This window comes from Anomaloglossus baeobatrachus, chromosome 3 (assembly GCF_048569485.1).
Source record: "Anomaloglossus baeobatrachus isolate aAnoBae1 chromosome 3, aAnoBae1.hap1, whole genome shotgun sequence".
Lineage (NCBI taxonomy): Eukaryota > Metazoa > Chordata > Amphibia > Anura > Aromobatidae > Anomaloglossus > Anomaloglossus baeobatrachus.
This window is the reverse complement of record NC_134355.1, coordinates 30,182,611-30,200,087: the sequence shown is the minus strand read 5'-3', so window position 1 is coordinate 30,200,087 and position 17,477 is coordinate 30,182,611. Positions and strand designations below refer to the sequence as shown.

The following is a 17,477-nucleotide window of genomic DNA, read 5'->3' as shown; positions in this document are numbered from 1 at the left end:
GACTGCAATGTTTCAAGAATTTTAGTCATAGTCACAGACAATCTATCAGCAAAAACTGCAAACTCCGTCCCTGTCACCTGGACAGTATTCACAGGAGGTTCTGCCTGGGTCACCTCCAGCAGAGGCCCCGGCCGAGCAAGTGCCACAGGGGCCGAGCACTGCACACAGTGGGGATCAGTGGAACCTGCCGGTAGAACAGCCCCACATGCGGTACAAGCAGCATAGAAAGCCTGTGCCTTGGCACCTTTGCTTTTTGCGGTCGACATGCTGTTGTATCCTCTGAGTAATCTAGGAGGGTATATAGGAGAGAATCACCGCGACCGTACAGTGCAATGTATAGCTGCAAGCATAAAATACAAATATACACTTCGGCACCAGTGGGGGTCAGCCCTTGAGGGCAGCTTACCGCCCGCTAAAAAGCGGGTGTGTGGGCACCAGAATCCCGTGTCTGGGTCTCCCAGTCTCCTCTCTCCAGCTCAGACTGCACACAGGAATGGCTGCCGGCGTCCTGTGAAGAGGGGCGGACCGTGGGCGTGCCTCAAACAAAGTGCGGGAAACTGGCGTCCCACTGTGCCCAGTGTGAGGGCTGGAGTATGCAAAGCAGACTCCAGCCCTCTGCGCTGACGTTCTGTACAGCGTCCCGCCCTTCCCCTGACTGGCAGGCCTGGGGGCGGGAACGAAACGAAACTAGGCCGCAAAAAAGCCGGGGACTCGAGTAATAAGCGCAGCCGTCATATATGCACGGCCAGCGCGGAAGTCCCCGGCGCACCACAAGTCCCAGCCGCGCCGCAGCGAAAAAACTGACAACAGCGGCCGGCGCGGCAGTTTCAAAGACATGTCCCCCTCTCAGCAGAGCTGTAGATAGGAATGGCACCAGCGCGCAGCGCTGTTGTCCCCGGCGCACTAACACACCCAGCAATGCTGCGGTGTGGGCGCGATATAAACGGGGACACAGAGTACCTTGACGTAGCAGGGCCTGTCCCTGACGATACTCAGCTCCATATCCAGCAGAGTCTCCAGGGGCTGTGGATGGAGCTCGGTCTCAGTGCCTGGAGACCGGTAAAATCCCACTTCACCCAGAGCCCGAAGGGGGATGGGGAAGGATGCAGCATGTGGGCTCCAGCCTCCGTACCCGCAATGGGTACCTCAACCTTAACAAACACCGCCGACAAAGAGTGGGGTGAGAAGGGAGCATGCTGGGGGCCCTAGTATGGGCCCTCTTTTCTTCCATCCGACATAGTCAGCAGCTGCTGCTGACTAAACAGTGGAGCTATGCATGTATGTGTGCCTCCTTCGCACAAAGCATGAAAACTGAGGAGCCCGTGATCCCACGGGAGGGTGTATAGCCAGAAGGGGAGGGGCCTTACACTTTTAAGTGTAATACTTTGTGTGGCCTCCGGAGGCAGTAGCTATAAACCCAATTGTCTGGGTCTCCCAATTAGGAGCGACAAAGAAAGGAGGTGGCGTAGTCATGTTTTGGTTTGAAATCATGGGGAGAGGGATGGTGGACCTTTTCGGCTAAAGGAGTTCCTGACTGACCGATTTATTCCGTGGTACAAAAAGAAGAACCAAGTTACACAAAACAAAATGATTTTCCTGTAGACAATGCACCATCTCATGATGCAAGAAATATACTTCTGAGTCATTGGCTGCTATGGGCATAAAAAGGAGAGAAAGTCACAGGGCGGCCATCAGCCTCCCGTGATCCCGAGCCTATTGAGAACCTTTGGAGTATCTGCAGGTAAAAATCTACGAGGGTGGGAGGCGATTCGGACATTGTGCAAAGAAATTAAAGCAGAAACGATCCAAAAAAAATCCCCAAATGCAATGGATGCAAGAACTGAAAAGGTGATCGCAAAGAACTTCACTTGGGCTGTTAGGATGTTTTTGATTTCCGTAAACATGACCTCTTAATGCTGCGAATTCAACAACTGACCATTTTCAGTTCATTACAACCTATAAAATGTTTGGAAATTCTGCTGTGCGTAATAATTTGGAACAGGGCATTGTGAGGTTTTTTTTTTTTTTAGTTTTGCAAAATCTTTTAATTACTGGCAGGTTTCTATGCAACAAGATGTGATTTATCCTCTATCAATTGATGATGTGAACATTATACCGACAGAAGAATCATAGAATCTTAGAATGGTAGAGTTGGAAGAGACCTCAAGGGCCATCGGGTCCAACTCCCTGGGAGTGAAGGCTTTCCTACATCATCCCAGCTATATGTTTATCCAGTTTCCGCTTGAAGATTTCCATTGATTGAGAGCTCACCACTTCCCGTGGTCACCTGTTCCACTCTGACTGCCCTCACTACCTCCCGCGGTAGCCTGTTCCACTCTCTATCTGCCCTCACTGCCTCCCGTGGTCGTCTGTTCCACTCCCTGACTGCCCTCACTACCTCCCGCGGTCGCCTGTTCCACTCCCTACCTCCCATGGTAGCCTGTTCCACTCTCTATCTGCCCTCACTGCCTCCCGGGGTCGTCTGTTCCACTCCCTGACTGCCCTCACTACCTCCCGTGGTCGCTTCTTCCACTCCCTGACTGCCCTCAGTGTCAAAGTTTTTCCTCATGTCTAATCTGAATCTTTTTCCTTTAAGTTTCCTCCCATTGCTCCTTGTACTTCCTTGTGCTAATGAGAATAGGGTGGTTCCCTCTGCACTGTGACTACCTTTCAGATATTTGTAGACCGCTATTAAGTCTCCTCTCAGCCTCCTCTTTAGTTCTTGTAGCCGTTCTTCATATGACATGGTTTCCAGACCTTCTACCATCTTGGTTGCTCTTCTCTGGACTTGCTCCAATATATCGATGTCTTTCTTGAATTGTGGTGCACAGGACTGTACCCAGTATTCCAGGTGGGGTCTGACCAGGGCAGAGGATAGGGGAATAATCCCCTCTCTGGATCTAGATTCAATGCTTGTCTTGATACATCCCAGATCAATTGCATTACATTCCATTGTCTTGATACATCCATTCCCACATCAATTGCATTATAATTTGGAACGTGGTGTAGAATTAAAACTCCGATTGTAAATGTGAACAAGCCTTTATCTGGAGCGCTGCTTACCACAATCAACAGAAAAATGATGCCAAATTATAAAAAAATTAACCGCAAACCCAACAAATTCCCTCCCAGCGACCTCTTCATTCATCACATCAACTTTACAGACCATACACACACAAAAAAATTCCCAAATTTTCAGTTTTACCATTTACATTTAAACCATTTATAAAATCTAAAACAATTCAAAGTAAAAAAAAAAAAAAAATACTTTATACGGGAAATGTGATTGGGTAAAAAATGAGACCAATACGTGGATGTAAACAAACAAGTGTACAAACTGGAAACCTAACAGTCTGTCAGAAATTTCTGCAGTCTCCGTGAAAAATTTTTTTTCAGGATTTATTTTCTTACATTGCAATTAATTTTTCGGTATTGGGGGTTATTATGGAATGTTAGAAATGTAAAAAAGTCTTAAACAAACCAAAAAAAAAAAAAAATAAACTAATGTTTCCGGTAGTAGATGTGGCCGCGGTGTGTAATGGGTTATATACAGAAGTGAACCAGTCACCAAAGTCTTGTGGGCGGGCGGCGCGGGCACGGCTGCTTGGCTCTTATTGCTGTGGACACAGACATACTGCAGGGGGGGGGCACAGCCTCCAAAAAAAGGGGGGAGGAGCGCAACCTCCAATAAAAGGGGGGAGGAGCGCAACGCAGCTTCCTACACAGGTGGGATGTGGAGCTTAGCGCCCCTCAACCTACTAAAGGGGTAGAAGAGGTGGGGGACGGCAGAGTGGTCAGTCCTTGTGCAATGTCTGTAGTAGGTGGAGATACAGTGGCTTCTTCGTTAGCAGCTGCAGCTTCTTCCGTTTAAAGTCTGTTGGTTTCCTGTAGCTGAGATTAAAAGGAAAAACAAAAATAAACCACTGACTGCCACATCCCATCCTGGTATCACCAATACTTTACATATGTGATGGCGGTGGGCTTACCAACAATATACTTAAAGGGAACCTGTCATCAGAAATGTAGCTATAAACCTGAAAGTTTCCCCCTCTGCAGCTCCTGGGCTGCATTCTAGCAAGCTTCCTCTAGTTTTTGTGGCCCCTTTTATACCAAAATAAATACTTTATAAAGTATTACCTTTTTGTATGCAAATTTTAAAAATTATCCATGGGGGCGGGCTGCCTGTTGTCTGTTACTGTCCCTCCTGCCGATTTACGCCGCCCCCGAACGCTGTATTTCAAACCTCAGGACGCCGCCCGAGTTCCCGAGCATGCGCTGTGTGACTGTAGCGGTACTGTGCACTGTGTGCACGTGTGACCGCTAGTGACGTGTGCGTAGGCACGAGGTTATGGGCGGCGCTGTGAGTGTCATTAGCAAGTGCCGCCCATAACCTCGTGACCGCACTTTCCCCTCTGCCTCCAGTGTTCTGCGCAAGCGCTCGCTGGCCAGATGACCGACGTCACCTCCTTCCCATATTACCCTGCGGCAGGAAATAGATGGGAGTAGCGGAGCAGGCGGAGGCGACGTCAGCTCATTTGGCCAGCACTGGCACAGAACGCTGGAGGCAGTGGGGGAAGCGTCCACGAGAGTATGGGCAGGCACTTGGATGCAATCACAGCGCCGCCCATAATCTCGTTCCTGTGACACACGTCACCAGCGGTCCTGGCATGGGCGGCACCTCGGGCGCAGTGGGCGGCGTCCTGATGTATGAAATGGAGCAATGGGGGACAGCAACGGACACCAGAGAGCCCGCCCCCATGGATAATTCACAAGATTTTCATACCAAAAGGTACAACTTTATAAAAGGTATTTAATTTGGTTTAAAAGGGGGCACAAAAAGTACAGGAACCTGCTAGAATGCAGCCCAGGAGCTGCAGAGGGGGAAACTTTCAGGTTTAAAGCTACATTTCTGATGACAGGTTCCCTTTAAATCTAGCTGCACTGTATATACAGTGCCTTGCGAAAGTATTCGGCCCCTTTTAACTTTTCAACCTTTTCCCACATTTCAGGCTTCAAACAAAGATAAAAAATATTAATGTTCTGGTGAAGAATCAACAACAAGTGGACACAATCGTGAAGTGAACGAAATTTCTTGCTAATTTTAAACTTTTTTAAAAAAAATAAATAACTGAAAATTGGGGCGTGCAATATTATTCATCCCCTTTAAATTAATACTCTGTAGCGCCCCCTTTTGCTGCGATTACAGCTGCAGTCTCTTGGGGTATGTGTCTATCAGTTTTGCACATGGAGAGACTGAAATTCTCGCCCATTCTTCCTTGGTAAACAGCTGGAGCTGAGTGAGGTTGGATGGAGGCGTTTGTGAACAGCAGTTTTCAGCTCTTTCCACAGATTCTCGATTGGGTTCAGGTCTGGACTGTGACTTGACCATTCTAACACCTGGATACGTTTATTTGTGAACCATTCCATTGTAGATGTTGCTTTATGTTTTAGATCATTGTCTTGTTGAAAGACAAATCTCCGTCCCAGTCTCAGGTCTTTTGCAGACTCCAACAGGTTTTCTTCAAGAATGGGTCCTGTATTTGGCTCCATCCATCTTCCCATCAATTTTAACCATCTTCCCTGTGCCTGCTGAAGAAAAACAGGCCCAAACCATGATGCTGCCACCATCATGTTTGACAGTAGGGATGGTGTGTTCAGGGTGATGAGCAGTGTTGCTTTTACGTCAAGAATATCATTTGGCATTGTGCCCAAAAAGTTTGATTTCGGTTTCATCTGACCAGAGCACCTTCTTCCACATGTTTGGTGTCTCCAGGTGGCTTGTGGCAAACTTTACACAACACTTTTTATGGATATCTTTGTGAAATGGCTTTCTTTTTGCCACTCTTCCATAAAGGCCAGATTTGTGCAGTGTATGACTGATTGTTGTCCTATGGACAGACTCTCCCACCTCCGCTGTAGATCTCTGCAGTTCATCCAGAGTGATCATGGGCCTCTTGGCTGCATCTCTGATTAGTCTTTTCCTTGTTTGAGATGGAAGTTTGGATGGGCGGCCGGGTCATGGTAGATTTGCAGTAGTATGATACTCCTTCCATTTCAATATGATCGCTTGCACAGTGCTTCTTGGGATGTTTAAAGTTTTGGAAATCTTTTTGTAACCAAATCGGACTTTAAACTTCTCCACAACAGTATCACGGACCTGCCTGTTGTGTTCCTTGGTCTTCATGATTCTCTCTGTGCTTTACACAGAACACTGAGACTATCACAGACAAGGTGCATTTATACGGAGACTAGATTATACACAGGTGGATTATATTTATCATCATCAGTCATTTAGGACAACATTGGATCATTCAGAGATACTCAATGAACTTCTGGAGTGAGTTTGCTGCACTAAAAGTAAAGGGGATGAATAATATTGCACGCCCCAATTTTCAGTTTTTTATTTTTTAAAAAAGAAGGGAATTTTGTTTACTTACCGTAAATTCCTTTTCTTCTAGCTCCTATTGGGAGACCCAGACAATTGGGTGTATAGCTTCTGCCTCCGGAGGCCACACAAAGTATTACACTTTAAAAAGTGTAACCCCTCCCCTCTGCCTATACACCCTCCCGTGCATCACGGGCTCCTCAGTTTTGGTGCAAAAGCAGGAAGGAGGAAACTTATAAATTGGTCTAAGGTAAATTCAATCCGAAGTATGTTCGGAGAACTGAAAACCATAAACCAAAAGAACCATTCAACATGAACAACATGTGTACACAAAAAAACAACCAGCTCGAAGGGAACAGGGGCGGGTGCTGGGTCTCCCAATAGGAGCTAGAAGAAAAGGAATTTACGGTAAGTAAACAAAATTCCCTTCTTCTTTGTCGCTCCATTGGGAGACCCAGACAATTGGGACGTCCAAAAGCAGTCCCTGGGTGGGTAAAGGAATACCTAAATAAAAAGAGCCGAAAACGACACCCTCTTACAGGTGGGCAACCGCCGCCTGAAGGACTCGCCTACCTAGACTGGCGTCTGCCGAAGCATAGGTATGCACCTGATAGTGTTTCGTGAAAGTGTGCAGACTAGACCAGGTAGCTGCCTGACACACCTGCTGAGCCGTAGCCCGGTGCCGCAATGCCCAGGACGCACCCACGGCTCTGGTAGAATGGGCTTTCAGCCCCAAAGGAAGCGGAAGCCCAGAAGAACGGTAGGCTTCAAGAATCGGTTCCTTGATCCACCGAGCCAAGGTTGACTTGGAAGCCTGCGAACCCTTACGCTGGCCAGCGACAAGGACAAAGAGCGCATCTGAACGGCGCAGGGGCGCCGTGCGAGACACGTAGAGCCGGAGTGCTCTCACCAGATCTAATGAGTGCAAATCCTTTTCACATTGGTGAATTGGATTAGGGCAAAATGAAGGTAAGGAGATATCCTGATTGAGATGAAAAGGAGATACCACCTTAGGGAGAAATTCCGGAACAGGACACAGAACCACCTTATCCTGGTGAAAAACCAGGAAGGGGGCTTTGCATGACAGCGCTGCCAGCTCCGACACTCTACGGAGCGATGTAACTGCCACTAGAAATGCCACCTTCTGCGAAAGACGTGATAAAGAGACATCCCGCAGCGGCTCGAAAGGTGGTTTCTGAAGAGCCGTTAGCACCCTGTTAAGGTCCCAGGGTTCCAGCGGACGCTTATAAAGGTGGGACTATGTGGCAAACTCCCTGCAGGAACGTGCGGACCTGCGGAAGCCTGGCTAGACGCTTTTGAAAAAATACGGATAGCGCCGATACTTGTCCCTTGAGAGAGCCGAGAGACAAACCCTTGTCCATTCCAGATTGAAGGAATGAAAGAAAAGTGGGTAAGGCAAAGGGCCAGGGAGTAAAACCATTATCAGAGCACCAGGATAAGAAGATCCTCCAAGACCTGTGATAGATCTTGGCGGACGTTGGTTTCCTGGCCTGTCTCATGGTGGCAATGACATCTTGAGATAACCCTGAGGACGCTAGGAGCCAGGACTCAATGGCCACACAGTCAGGTTGAGGGCCACAGAATTCAGATGGAAAAACGGCCCTTGTGACAGCAAGTCTGGGCGGTCTGGGAGCGCCCACGGTTGACCCACCGTGAGATGCCACAGATCCGGGTACCACGACCGCCTCGGCCAATCTGTGGCGACGAGAATGGCGCGATGACAGTCGGACCTGATTTTGCGCAGCACTCTGGGCAGCATCGCCAGAGGAGGAAATACATAAGGCAGTCGAAACTGCGACCAATCCTGAACTAATGCGTCCGCCGCCAGAGCTCTGTGATCTTGAGACCGGGCCATGAATGCCGGGACTTTGTTGTTGTGCCGTGACGCCATGAGATCGTCGTCCGGCGTTCCCCAGCGGCGACAGATCTCTCGAAACACGTCTGGGTGAAGAGACCATTCCCCCGCGTCCATGCCCTGACGACTGAGAAAATCTGCTTCCCAGTTTTCTACGCCCGGGATGTGAACTGCGGAGATGGTGGAAGCTGTGGCTTCCACCCACTGCAGAATCCGTCGGACCTCCTGGAAGGCTTGACGACTGCGAGTGCCGCCTTGGTGGTTGATGTATGCGACGGCAGTGGCGTTGTCCGACTGGATACGGATCTGCCTGCCCTCCAGCCACCGATGAAAAGCCAATAGGGCTAGATACACTGCCCTTATCTCCAGAATATTGATCTGAAGGGATGACTCTATCGGAGTCCAGGTTCCCTGAGCCCTGTGGTGGAGAAAAACCGCCCCCCACCCTGACAGGCTCGCGTCCGTGGTGACCACAGCCCAGGTTGGGGGTAGGAAGGATTTTCCCCGCGACAGAGAGTTGGGAAGAAGCCACCACTGAAGTGACGTCTTGGTTGCAAGGGAGAGAGAGACGTTCCTGTCGAGGGAAGTCGACCTCCTGTCCCATTTGCGGAGAATGTCCCACTGGAGTGGCCGCAGATGGAATTGCGCGAAGGGCACTGCCTCCATCGCTGCCACCATCTTCCCCAGGAAGTGCATGAGACGCCTCAAGGGGTGTGACTGACCCCGAAGAAGAGATTGCACCCCTGCCTGCAGAGAAAGCTGTTTGTCCAGTGGTAGCATGACTACTGCTGACTGAGTATGAAACTCCATCCCAAGGTACGTCAGTGATTGGGTCGGTGTCAACTTGGATTTTGGGAAGTTGATGATCCACCCGAACTGCTGGAGAGTCGCCAGGGCGACGGTAAGGCTGTTTTGACACGCCATCTGAGAGGGTGCCCTGACCAGAAGATCGTCTAAGTAGGGAATCACCGAGTGGCCCTGAGAGTGTAGGACCGCCACAACAGATGCCATGACCTTGGTGAACACCCGTGGGGCTGTCGCCAGGCCGAAAGGCAATGCCACGAACTGAAGGTGTTCGTCCCCGATGGCGAAACGCAAAAAGCGTTGATGTTCGGGTGCGATCGGCACATGGAGATAAGCATCCTTGATGTCGATCGATGCTAGGAAGTCTCCTTGTGACATCGATGCGATGACCGAGCGGAGAGATTCCATCCGAAACCGTCTGGTGCTCACATGTCTGTTGAGTAGTTTGAGGTCCAGAACGGGACGGAACGAACCGTCCTTCTTTGGCACCACGAACAAGTTGGAGTAAAAGCTGCGACCATGTTCCTGGGGGGGGAACAGGAATCACAACTCCTGTCTTCAGAGCGTCCACCGCCTGAAAAAGTGCATCGGCCCGCGAGGGGGGCGGAGAGGTTCTGAAGAAACGAGTCGGGGGACGAGAGCTGAACTCTATCCTGTAACCGTGAGACAATGTCTCTCACCCATCGGTCTTGAACATGTGGCCACCAGGCGTCGCAAAAGCGGGAGAGCCTGCCACCGACCGAGGATGCGGTTCGGGGATGCCGAGAGTCATGAAGAGGCCGCCTTAGAGGCATTGCCTCCGGCGGGTTTTTGGGGACGTGGCTTAGCCCGCCACGCATAGGAGTTCCTCTGGCCTTTCTCCGGCCTGCTGGACGAAGAGGATTGGGGCTTGGCGGAGGGATGAAAGGACCGAAACCTCGATTGTATTTTCCGTTGCTGAGGTCTCTTCGGTTTGGACTGGGGTAAGGAGGAGTCCTTTCCCTTGGATTCCTTAATAATCTCATCCAATCGTTCGCCAAACAATCGGTCGCCAGAAAACGGCAAACCGGTTAAGAACCTCTCGGAAGCCGAGTCTGCCTTCCATTCGCGCAGCCACATGGCCCTGCGGACTGCCACAGAATTAGCGGATACCACCGCTGTACGGCTAGCAGAGTCTAGAACTGCGTTCATGGCGTAGGAAGAAAAAGCTGACGCCTGAGAAGTCAAAGACGCAACCTGCGGAGCAGAATTACGTGTGACAGCATTAATCTCAGCCAGACAAGCTGAGATAGCTTGGAGTGCCCACACGGCTGCAAATGCCGGGGCAAAAGACGCGCCCGTGGCTTCATAGATGGATTTCACCAGGAGCTCTATCTGCCTGTCAGTGGCATCTTTTAGCGATGAGCCATCTGCAACCGATACCACAGATCTAGCCGCCAATCTAGAGACTGGAGGTTCCACTTTGGGACATTGAGCCCAACCCTTAACTACGTCAGAGGGGAAGGGGTAACGTGTGTCAGTAAGGCGCTTAGTAAAGCGCTTGTCCGGAACCGCTCTGGGCTTCTGGACAGCATCTCTGAAGTTAGAGTGATCAAAAAACGCACTCCGTGTACGTTTAGGGAACCGAAACTGATGTTTCTCCTGCTGAGAAATCGACTCCTCTACAGGTGGCGGCGGGGGAGAGAGATCCAACACCTGGTTGATGGACGAGATAAGGTCATTTACTATGGCATCCCCTTCAGGTGTATCAAGATTGAGAGCAACGTCAGGGTCAGAGCCCTGAGCTGCGACGTCCGCCTCGTCCTCCAGAGAGTCCTCAAGCTGGGAACCCGAGCAGCGTGAAGAAGTCGGGGAAGATTCCCAGCGAGCCCGCTTAGCCAGTCTGGGACTGCGGTCCGGGCAGGAGTCCTCCACGTGAGACCTAGGGCCCCCCCTGGGAGCGCGCTGCAGCGCGGACAGAGAGGGGCCTGGAGGCGACGATCCAACAGGGCCCGGGGCCTGTGTAAGGACCGGTCTGGACTGCAAAGCTTCAAGCAGCTTGGCAGACCATTTGTCCATAGACTGAGCCATGGATTGTGAAAGTGACTCAGAGAGTTTCTCAGCAAAAACGGCAAACTCTGTCCCTGCCGCCTGTACAGGGGGAGCAGGGGGGTCTACCTGAGCCGAGGGGCCCACTAGTGACCGAGGCTCCGGCTGAGCAAGCAAAAACAGGGGTCGAGCATTGCTCACAGTGAGGGTAGGTGGAACCCGCAGGTAACATAGCCGCACAAGAGGTACAGGTCGCAAAATAACCCTGTGCCTTGGCACCCTTGCTCCTTGTGGACGACATGCTGTTGTCTCCTAGGAGAGTGATCACTGAGGGTATATGGGAAAAGGTATATAGCCCGACCGAACAGAAATATATATATCTATATAGTATCTATTCCGGCACCCTAAGGGGAGCAGCACCGGGTGACCGGTGTGGCTTACCGACCGCTAAAAAGCGGAGCGTGTGTCCTCCAGATTCCCTGCCTTAGGTCTCCCAGAGTTGCAGAGCTCTTTCCTGGAAATCCTCCACCGGCAGAATGCCAAAAAAATGGCTGCCGGAGCTCTCTGGGGAGGAGTGGAGCCGTGGGCGGCGCTAGAAAAGTGCGGGAATCTGGGGTCCCCACAGTGATCAGTGAGGGGGGAGGAAACATACAGGATGCTCCGGCCCTCACATCCGACGTCAGGTCGGCAGTCCCGCCCTTACCCCTGACAGACAGGCCCGGGGGCGGGAGTTTTGCTACTAGGCCGCAATGAAGCCGGGGACTAAATTTAAGACCGCGGCCGACAAGCAGGCGCGGTCGGCGCGGAAGTCCGCCGGTCTTCACAAATCAGCAGCTGCTGCAGCGTCCGGGATGAAGGCGCTCCATGCACAGCCCCCATGGGGACACAGAGTACCTTTGAGTTGCAGGGCCCGGTCCCTGAGGATGAATAGACTCCTGTCCGGCAGATTCCCACAGGGGCTGCGGAGGGAGCACGGTCCCAGTAAATGGATGACCGGTCAGGATCCCACTTCTCCCAGAGCCGCTAAGGGATGGTGAAGGAAAACGGCATGAGGCTCCGGCCTTTGTACCCGCAATGGATACCTCAACCTTAACAGCACCGCCGACGTAGTGGGGTGAGAAGGGAACATGCCGGGGGCCCCGTGGGGGCCCACTTTTCTTCCAACCGATATAACTAATATGAGAATGCATGAGTGGATGTGTGCCTCCTTCCACACAAAGCATAAAACTGAGGAGCCCGTGATGCACGGGAGGGTGTATAGGCAGAGGGGAGGGGTTACACTTTTTAAAGTGTAATACTTTGTGTGGCCTCTGGAGGCAGAAGAGAAACACCCAATTGTCTGGGTCTCCCAATGGAGCGACAAAGAAAAGTTTAAAATAAGCAATAAATATCATTCACCTTCACAATTGTGTCCCACTTGTTGTTGATTCTTCACCAGAACATTAACATTTTATCTTTATGTTTGAAGCCTGAAATGTGGGAAGAGGCTGAAAAATTCAAGGGGGGCCGAATACTTTCACAAGACACTGTAGCTCATATTATCCCAAACTTTCCCAAGCTATGGCTAATTCTACAGAAACTGAAATGACTGGTTATCTACTGTATATCCAGACACAGTGTTACTGCTACTTAGAGAAATAATCTACTGTACACAATCGAGTTATGTTCCAAATACATTACTGATCCCGAGTTACATTCTGTATTCTACTCCAGAGCTGCACTCACTATTCTGCTGGTGCAGTCACTGTGTACATACATTACTGATCCTGTACTGATCCTGAGTTACCTCCTCTATTATACTCCAGAGCTGCACTCGCTATTCTGCTGGTGCAGCCACTGTGTACATACAGTTAGGTCCAGAAATATTTGGACAGTGACGCAAGTTTTGTTATTTTAGCTGTTTACAAAAACATGTTCAGAAATACAATTATATATAATATGGGCTGAAAGTGCACACTCCCAGCTGCAATATGAGAGTTTTCACATCCAAATCGGAGAAAGGGTTTAAGAATCATAGCTCTGTAATTCATAGCCTCCTCTTTTTCAAGGGACCAAAAGTAATTGGACAAGGGACTCTAAGGGCTGCAATTAAATCTGAAGGCGTCTCCCTCGTTAACCTGTAATCAATGAAGTAGTTAAAAGGTCTGGGGTTGATTACAGGTGTGTGCTTTTGCATTTGGAAGCGGTTGCTGTGACCAGACAACATGCGGTCTAAGGAACTCTCAATTGAGGTGAAGCAGAACATCCTGAGGCTGAAAAAAAAGAAAAAATCCATCAGAGAGATAGCAGACATGCTTGGAGTAGCAAAATCAACAGTCGGGTACATTCTGAGAAAAAAGGAATTGACTGGTGAGCTTGGGAACTCAAAAAGGCCTGGGCGTCCACGGATGACAACAGTGGTGGATGATCGCCGCATACTTTCTTTGGTGAAGAAGAACCCGTTCACAACATCAACTGAAGTCCAGAACACTCTCAGTGAAGTAGGTGTATCTGTCTCTAAGTCAACAGTAAAGAGAAGACTCCATGAAAGTAAATACAAAGGGTTCACATCTAGATGCAAACCATTCATCAATTCCAAAAATAGACAGGCCAGAGTTAAATTTGCTGAAAAACACCTCATGAAGCCAGCTCAGTTCTGGAAAAGTATTCTATGGACAGATGAGACCAAGATCAACCTGTACCAGAATGATGGGAAGAAAAAAGTTTGGAGAAGAAAGGGAACGGCACATGATCCAAGGCACACCACATCCTCTGTAAAACATGGTGGAGGCAACGTGATGGCATGGGCATGCATGGCTTTCAATGGCACTGGGTCACTTGTGTTTATTGATGACATAACAGCAGACAAGAGTAGCCGGATGAAATCTGAAGTGTACCGGGATATACTTTCAGCCCAGATTCAGCCAAATGCCGCAAAGTTGATCGGACGGCGCTTCATAGTACAGATGGACAATGACCCCAAGCATACAGCCAAAGCTACCCAGGAGTTCATGAGTGCAAAAAAGTGGAACCTTCTGCAATGGCCAAGTCAATCACCAGATCTTAACCCAATTGAGCATGCATTTCACTTGCTCAAATCCAGACTTAAGACGGAAAGACCCACAAACAAGCAAGACCTGAAGGCTGCGGCTGTAAAGGCCTGGCAAAGCATTAAGAAGGAGGAAACCCAGCGTTTGGTGATGTCCATGGGTTCCAGACTTAAGGCAGTGATTGCCTCCAAAGGATTCGCAACAAAATATTGAAAATAAAAGTATTTTGTTTGGGTTTGGTTTATTTGTCCAATTACTTTTGACCTCCTAAAATGTGGAGTGTTTGTAAAGAAATGTGTACAATTACTACAATTTCTATCAGATATTTTTGTTCAAACCTTCAAATTAAACGTTACAATCTGCACTTGAATTCTGTTGTAGAGGTTTCATTTCAAATCCAATGTGGTGGCATGCAGAGCCCAACTCGCCAAAATTGTGTCACTGTCCAAATATTTCTGGACCTAACTGTACATTACATTACTAATCCTGAGTTACCTCCTGTATTATACTCCAGAGCTGCACTCACTATTCTGCTGGAGCAGTCTGTGTGTACCTGGCTGACACTACATAATCCATTACATGCTGACTGTCTCCATGTAAGACATTACACTGTCATTATCCCCAGCTGCCGCCAGTATCGGGGTCACTCACAGCTCTATTACTATCTGGCCCGGTTTGATTTCATCCATCTCCATGAAGGCAAAACACTTTGTGCTTGTAAAACGCTTCTTCGGCTTGTAGTGCTTGAACTCGAAAAAAATAGCTGCTCCTGGAAACCAAGATGTAGAGGGGTTAATAAACCTGAGGGGCAAAAACCCTTCCAAATAATTTCCCTACATGTATTCAGAGCACTGAGGCTGCGGAAACGTCGCTCTCTGCTGCCCCCTGGTGCTGTTACGTGAAGTTGCATTTATTTCTTTTATCTTACACATGGGGTCAGACTACGCAGCGTCTGTTTGTAGTCTGTAACCATGGAGACACAATTCTGCATCCGAGCTGTAGATAGACAAGCTGCAAAGCTGCTGTATATGTATTAGTACAATAATTTAGCTGTTACAGGACATTAACCCTTTAAAGAGTTATTTTGGGAGCCTGATATTGATGGCCTCTGCCCCAGTCATCAACCTTAGATTGTCCGAAGCGATAGTCCCCAACCAAGCAGGTGACTGATAGGGAATATAGATTGGAAGCCCCCCATCCCCATCAGTATATATCATGTCTGTAAGAGGAAAATGGAGGAAATCCGTACAGACTCCTTGCAGATTCTGTCCTTGGTGAGATCTAACGCCCCTCATCATCGCAGCCGGTCCGCCCTGTGTGTCTGGGTGCTGCGCCTCTGCTCGTGCAGGTGACATTACGCAGGATTATCACGCGCTCCTCACCTTTTGTAAGTTTTTCCACATGTTTCTGGATTTCAATTTCAACATTAAAATGGACGTATGTGTCCTCCTTTCGGGAAGCCATCGGCGTGTCCTGAACCGGCGTCAGATCAATGCCGTTCAGATCTGCGGAAATGAGGTGGAAAGAGAGAAACCATCAGAAATGGAAGAAAAAAAACCCCCGAAAACAGTCTGTGTAAGCTCCGCAGTGAATCGCTTCAGCTACGTGACCCGATCCCACTGATAGCTCAGCTTTAATCACCTATGGGTAAATGGAAACCGTCAGCAAGCTGCTGATTGTATTGAGATAGATAGATGTATATCTATTTATTCTTGTAAAACCACAAAGCATGAATCAGAGCCGGCTGCATGACGACCGGCTGGGGGCCGCACAGGACTAGTCAGGTGTCCCCCTATAGTATCTGGCTGAAGCGTTTAATAAAATATATATACTGTAATTTTCAGACCATAAGACGCACCCTGGTTTTAAAGAAGGAAAATAGGAAAATAAAATTTTAAGTAAAAAATGTGATCATGACACACTTATGGGGCGAGGATCTGCTCCTGACACTTATGGGGGTAATGTCCCCAAATTCTCAGCTAAGGTACCCCATCCTAGTAATGATCCTCCTGCCTTGTAAATGATCTCCATCCTTGTACATATGTCCCTCATCCAGCTATATAGCCCCCATCCATCCAGCTATATAGCCTTATCCTAGTATACAGCCCACATCATGTGGCACAAAATTCTTTTAAAAAAACCAAAACGTTTATACGCCACACTCCAGCAGCATCGATCATCTTCCAGTCAGTGCCGGCAGCAGCGCCGCTGACCTGTGTGGAGCAGTCACCGTTCCCTGCAGCATCGTGGTGTCCTCCTGTCTGCCAGCCCACTGATGTGTGTGGAGCCGTGCGCACAGGGATGACGTCATCGCTGTATTAAACACTCTCCACACACAGCACGGCCAGCAGACAAGAAGACACCGTGATGCTGCAGGGAACGGTGACGGGTGAGTATACCGTACTTTGGATGATGATGATGGATGATGATGGATGATGATGGATGATGATGGATGATGATGGATGATGATGGATGATGATGGATGATGATGGATGATGATGGATGATGATGGATGATGATGGATGATGATGGATGATGATGGATGATGATGGATGATGATGGATGATGATGGATGATGATGGGGAGCAGTGAATACAGCCGCACATGATCAGTGCAGGCTGTAGTTGCCAGGGATGATCACGCGGGCCGGATGTTAATTATACGCACCCCCCGCCCATCATCCCGCCCACCTGTCAGCGTCGGCTTCAGCGCTGAGAGATGAAGGGCGTGCATATGAAATGAGCGGGTCTGCGTGGTCACGGCAGGTGCTGCTACAACCTGCGCATGCTGCCGATGACCCACTCCACCACAGCACCCTCATTCCCCACAGCCATTCCCTACATTCAGACTATAAGATGCACCCCCCACTTTCCCCTAACACTTGGGGGGGGAAAAGTGTGTCTTATAGTCCGCAAAAAAGAGAATTTTGTTACTTACCGTAAATTCTTTTTCTTATAGTTCCGACATGGGAGACCCAGACCATGGGTGTATAGCTACTGCCTCCGGAGGACACACAAAGTACTACACTCAAACGTGTAGCTCCTCCCTCCTAGCATATACACCCCCTGGTAGCCAGTCCTAGCCAGTTTAGTGCAAAAGCTGAAGGAGGACATCCACCCACAAGTAGAGACAGAGCAAAACCCGGAACAACCGGAACCTCTGTCTACAACAACAGCCGGTGATAACACACGGAACAAGAAACCTGCCAACAGGCAACAGGGAGGGTGCTGGGTCTCCCATGTCGGAACTATAAGAAAAAGAATTTACGGTAAGTAACAAAATTCTCTTTTTCTTCATCGTTCCTTATGGGAGACCCAGACCATGGGACGTTCTAAAGCAGTCCATGGGTGGGAATAAATAGAAAAACTGAGAAGTA

General features: G+C 49.3%; 1 protein-coding gene across 1 annotated transcript in view; it reads right to left on the bottom strand.

The window, feature by feature from the left end:
• Positions 1–3,199: 3,199 nt before the first annotated feature.
• AIDA (axin interactor, dorsalization associated) overlaps positions 3,200–17,477 on the bottom strand; it is a 42,337-nt gene continuing 28,059 nt past the window's right edge. The window contains exons 8-10 of the mRNA XM_075337973.1: positions 15,484–15,606; positions 14,753–14,870; positions 3,200–3,891 (exon numbers count right to left, since the gene is read on the bottom strand). Coding sequence (XP_075194088.1) covers positions 3,795–3,891; positions 14,753–14,870; positions 15,484–15,606 — 338 coding nt within the window. The 3' untranslated portion in view covers positions 3,200–3,794. The remainder of the gene's footprint in view (positions 3,892–14,752; positions 14,871–15,483; positions 15,607–17,477) is intronic.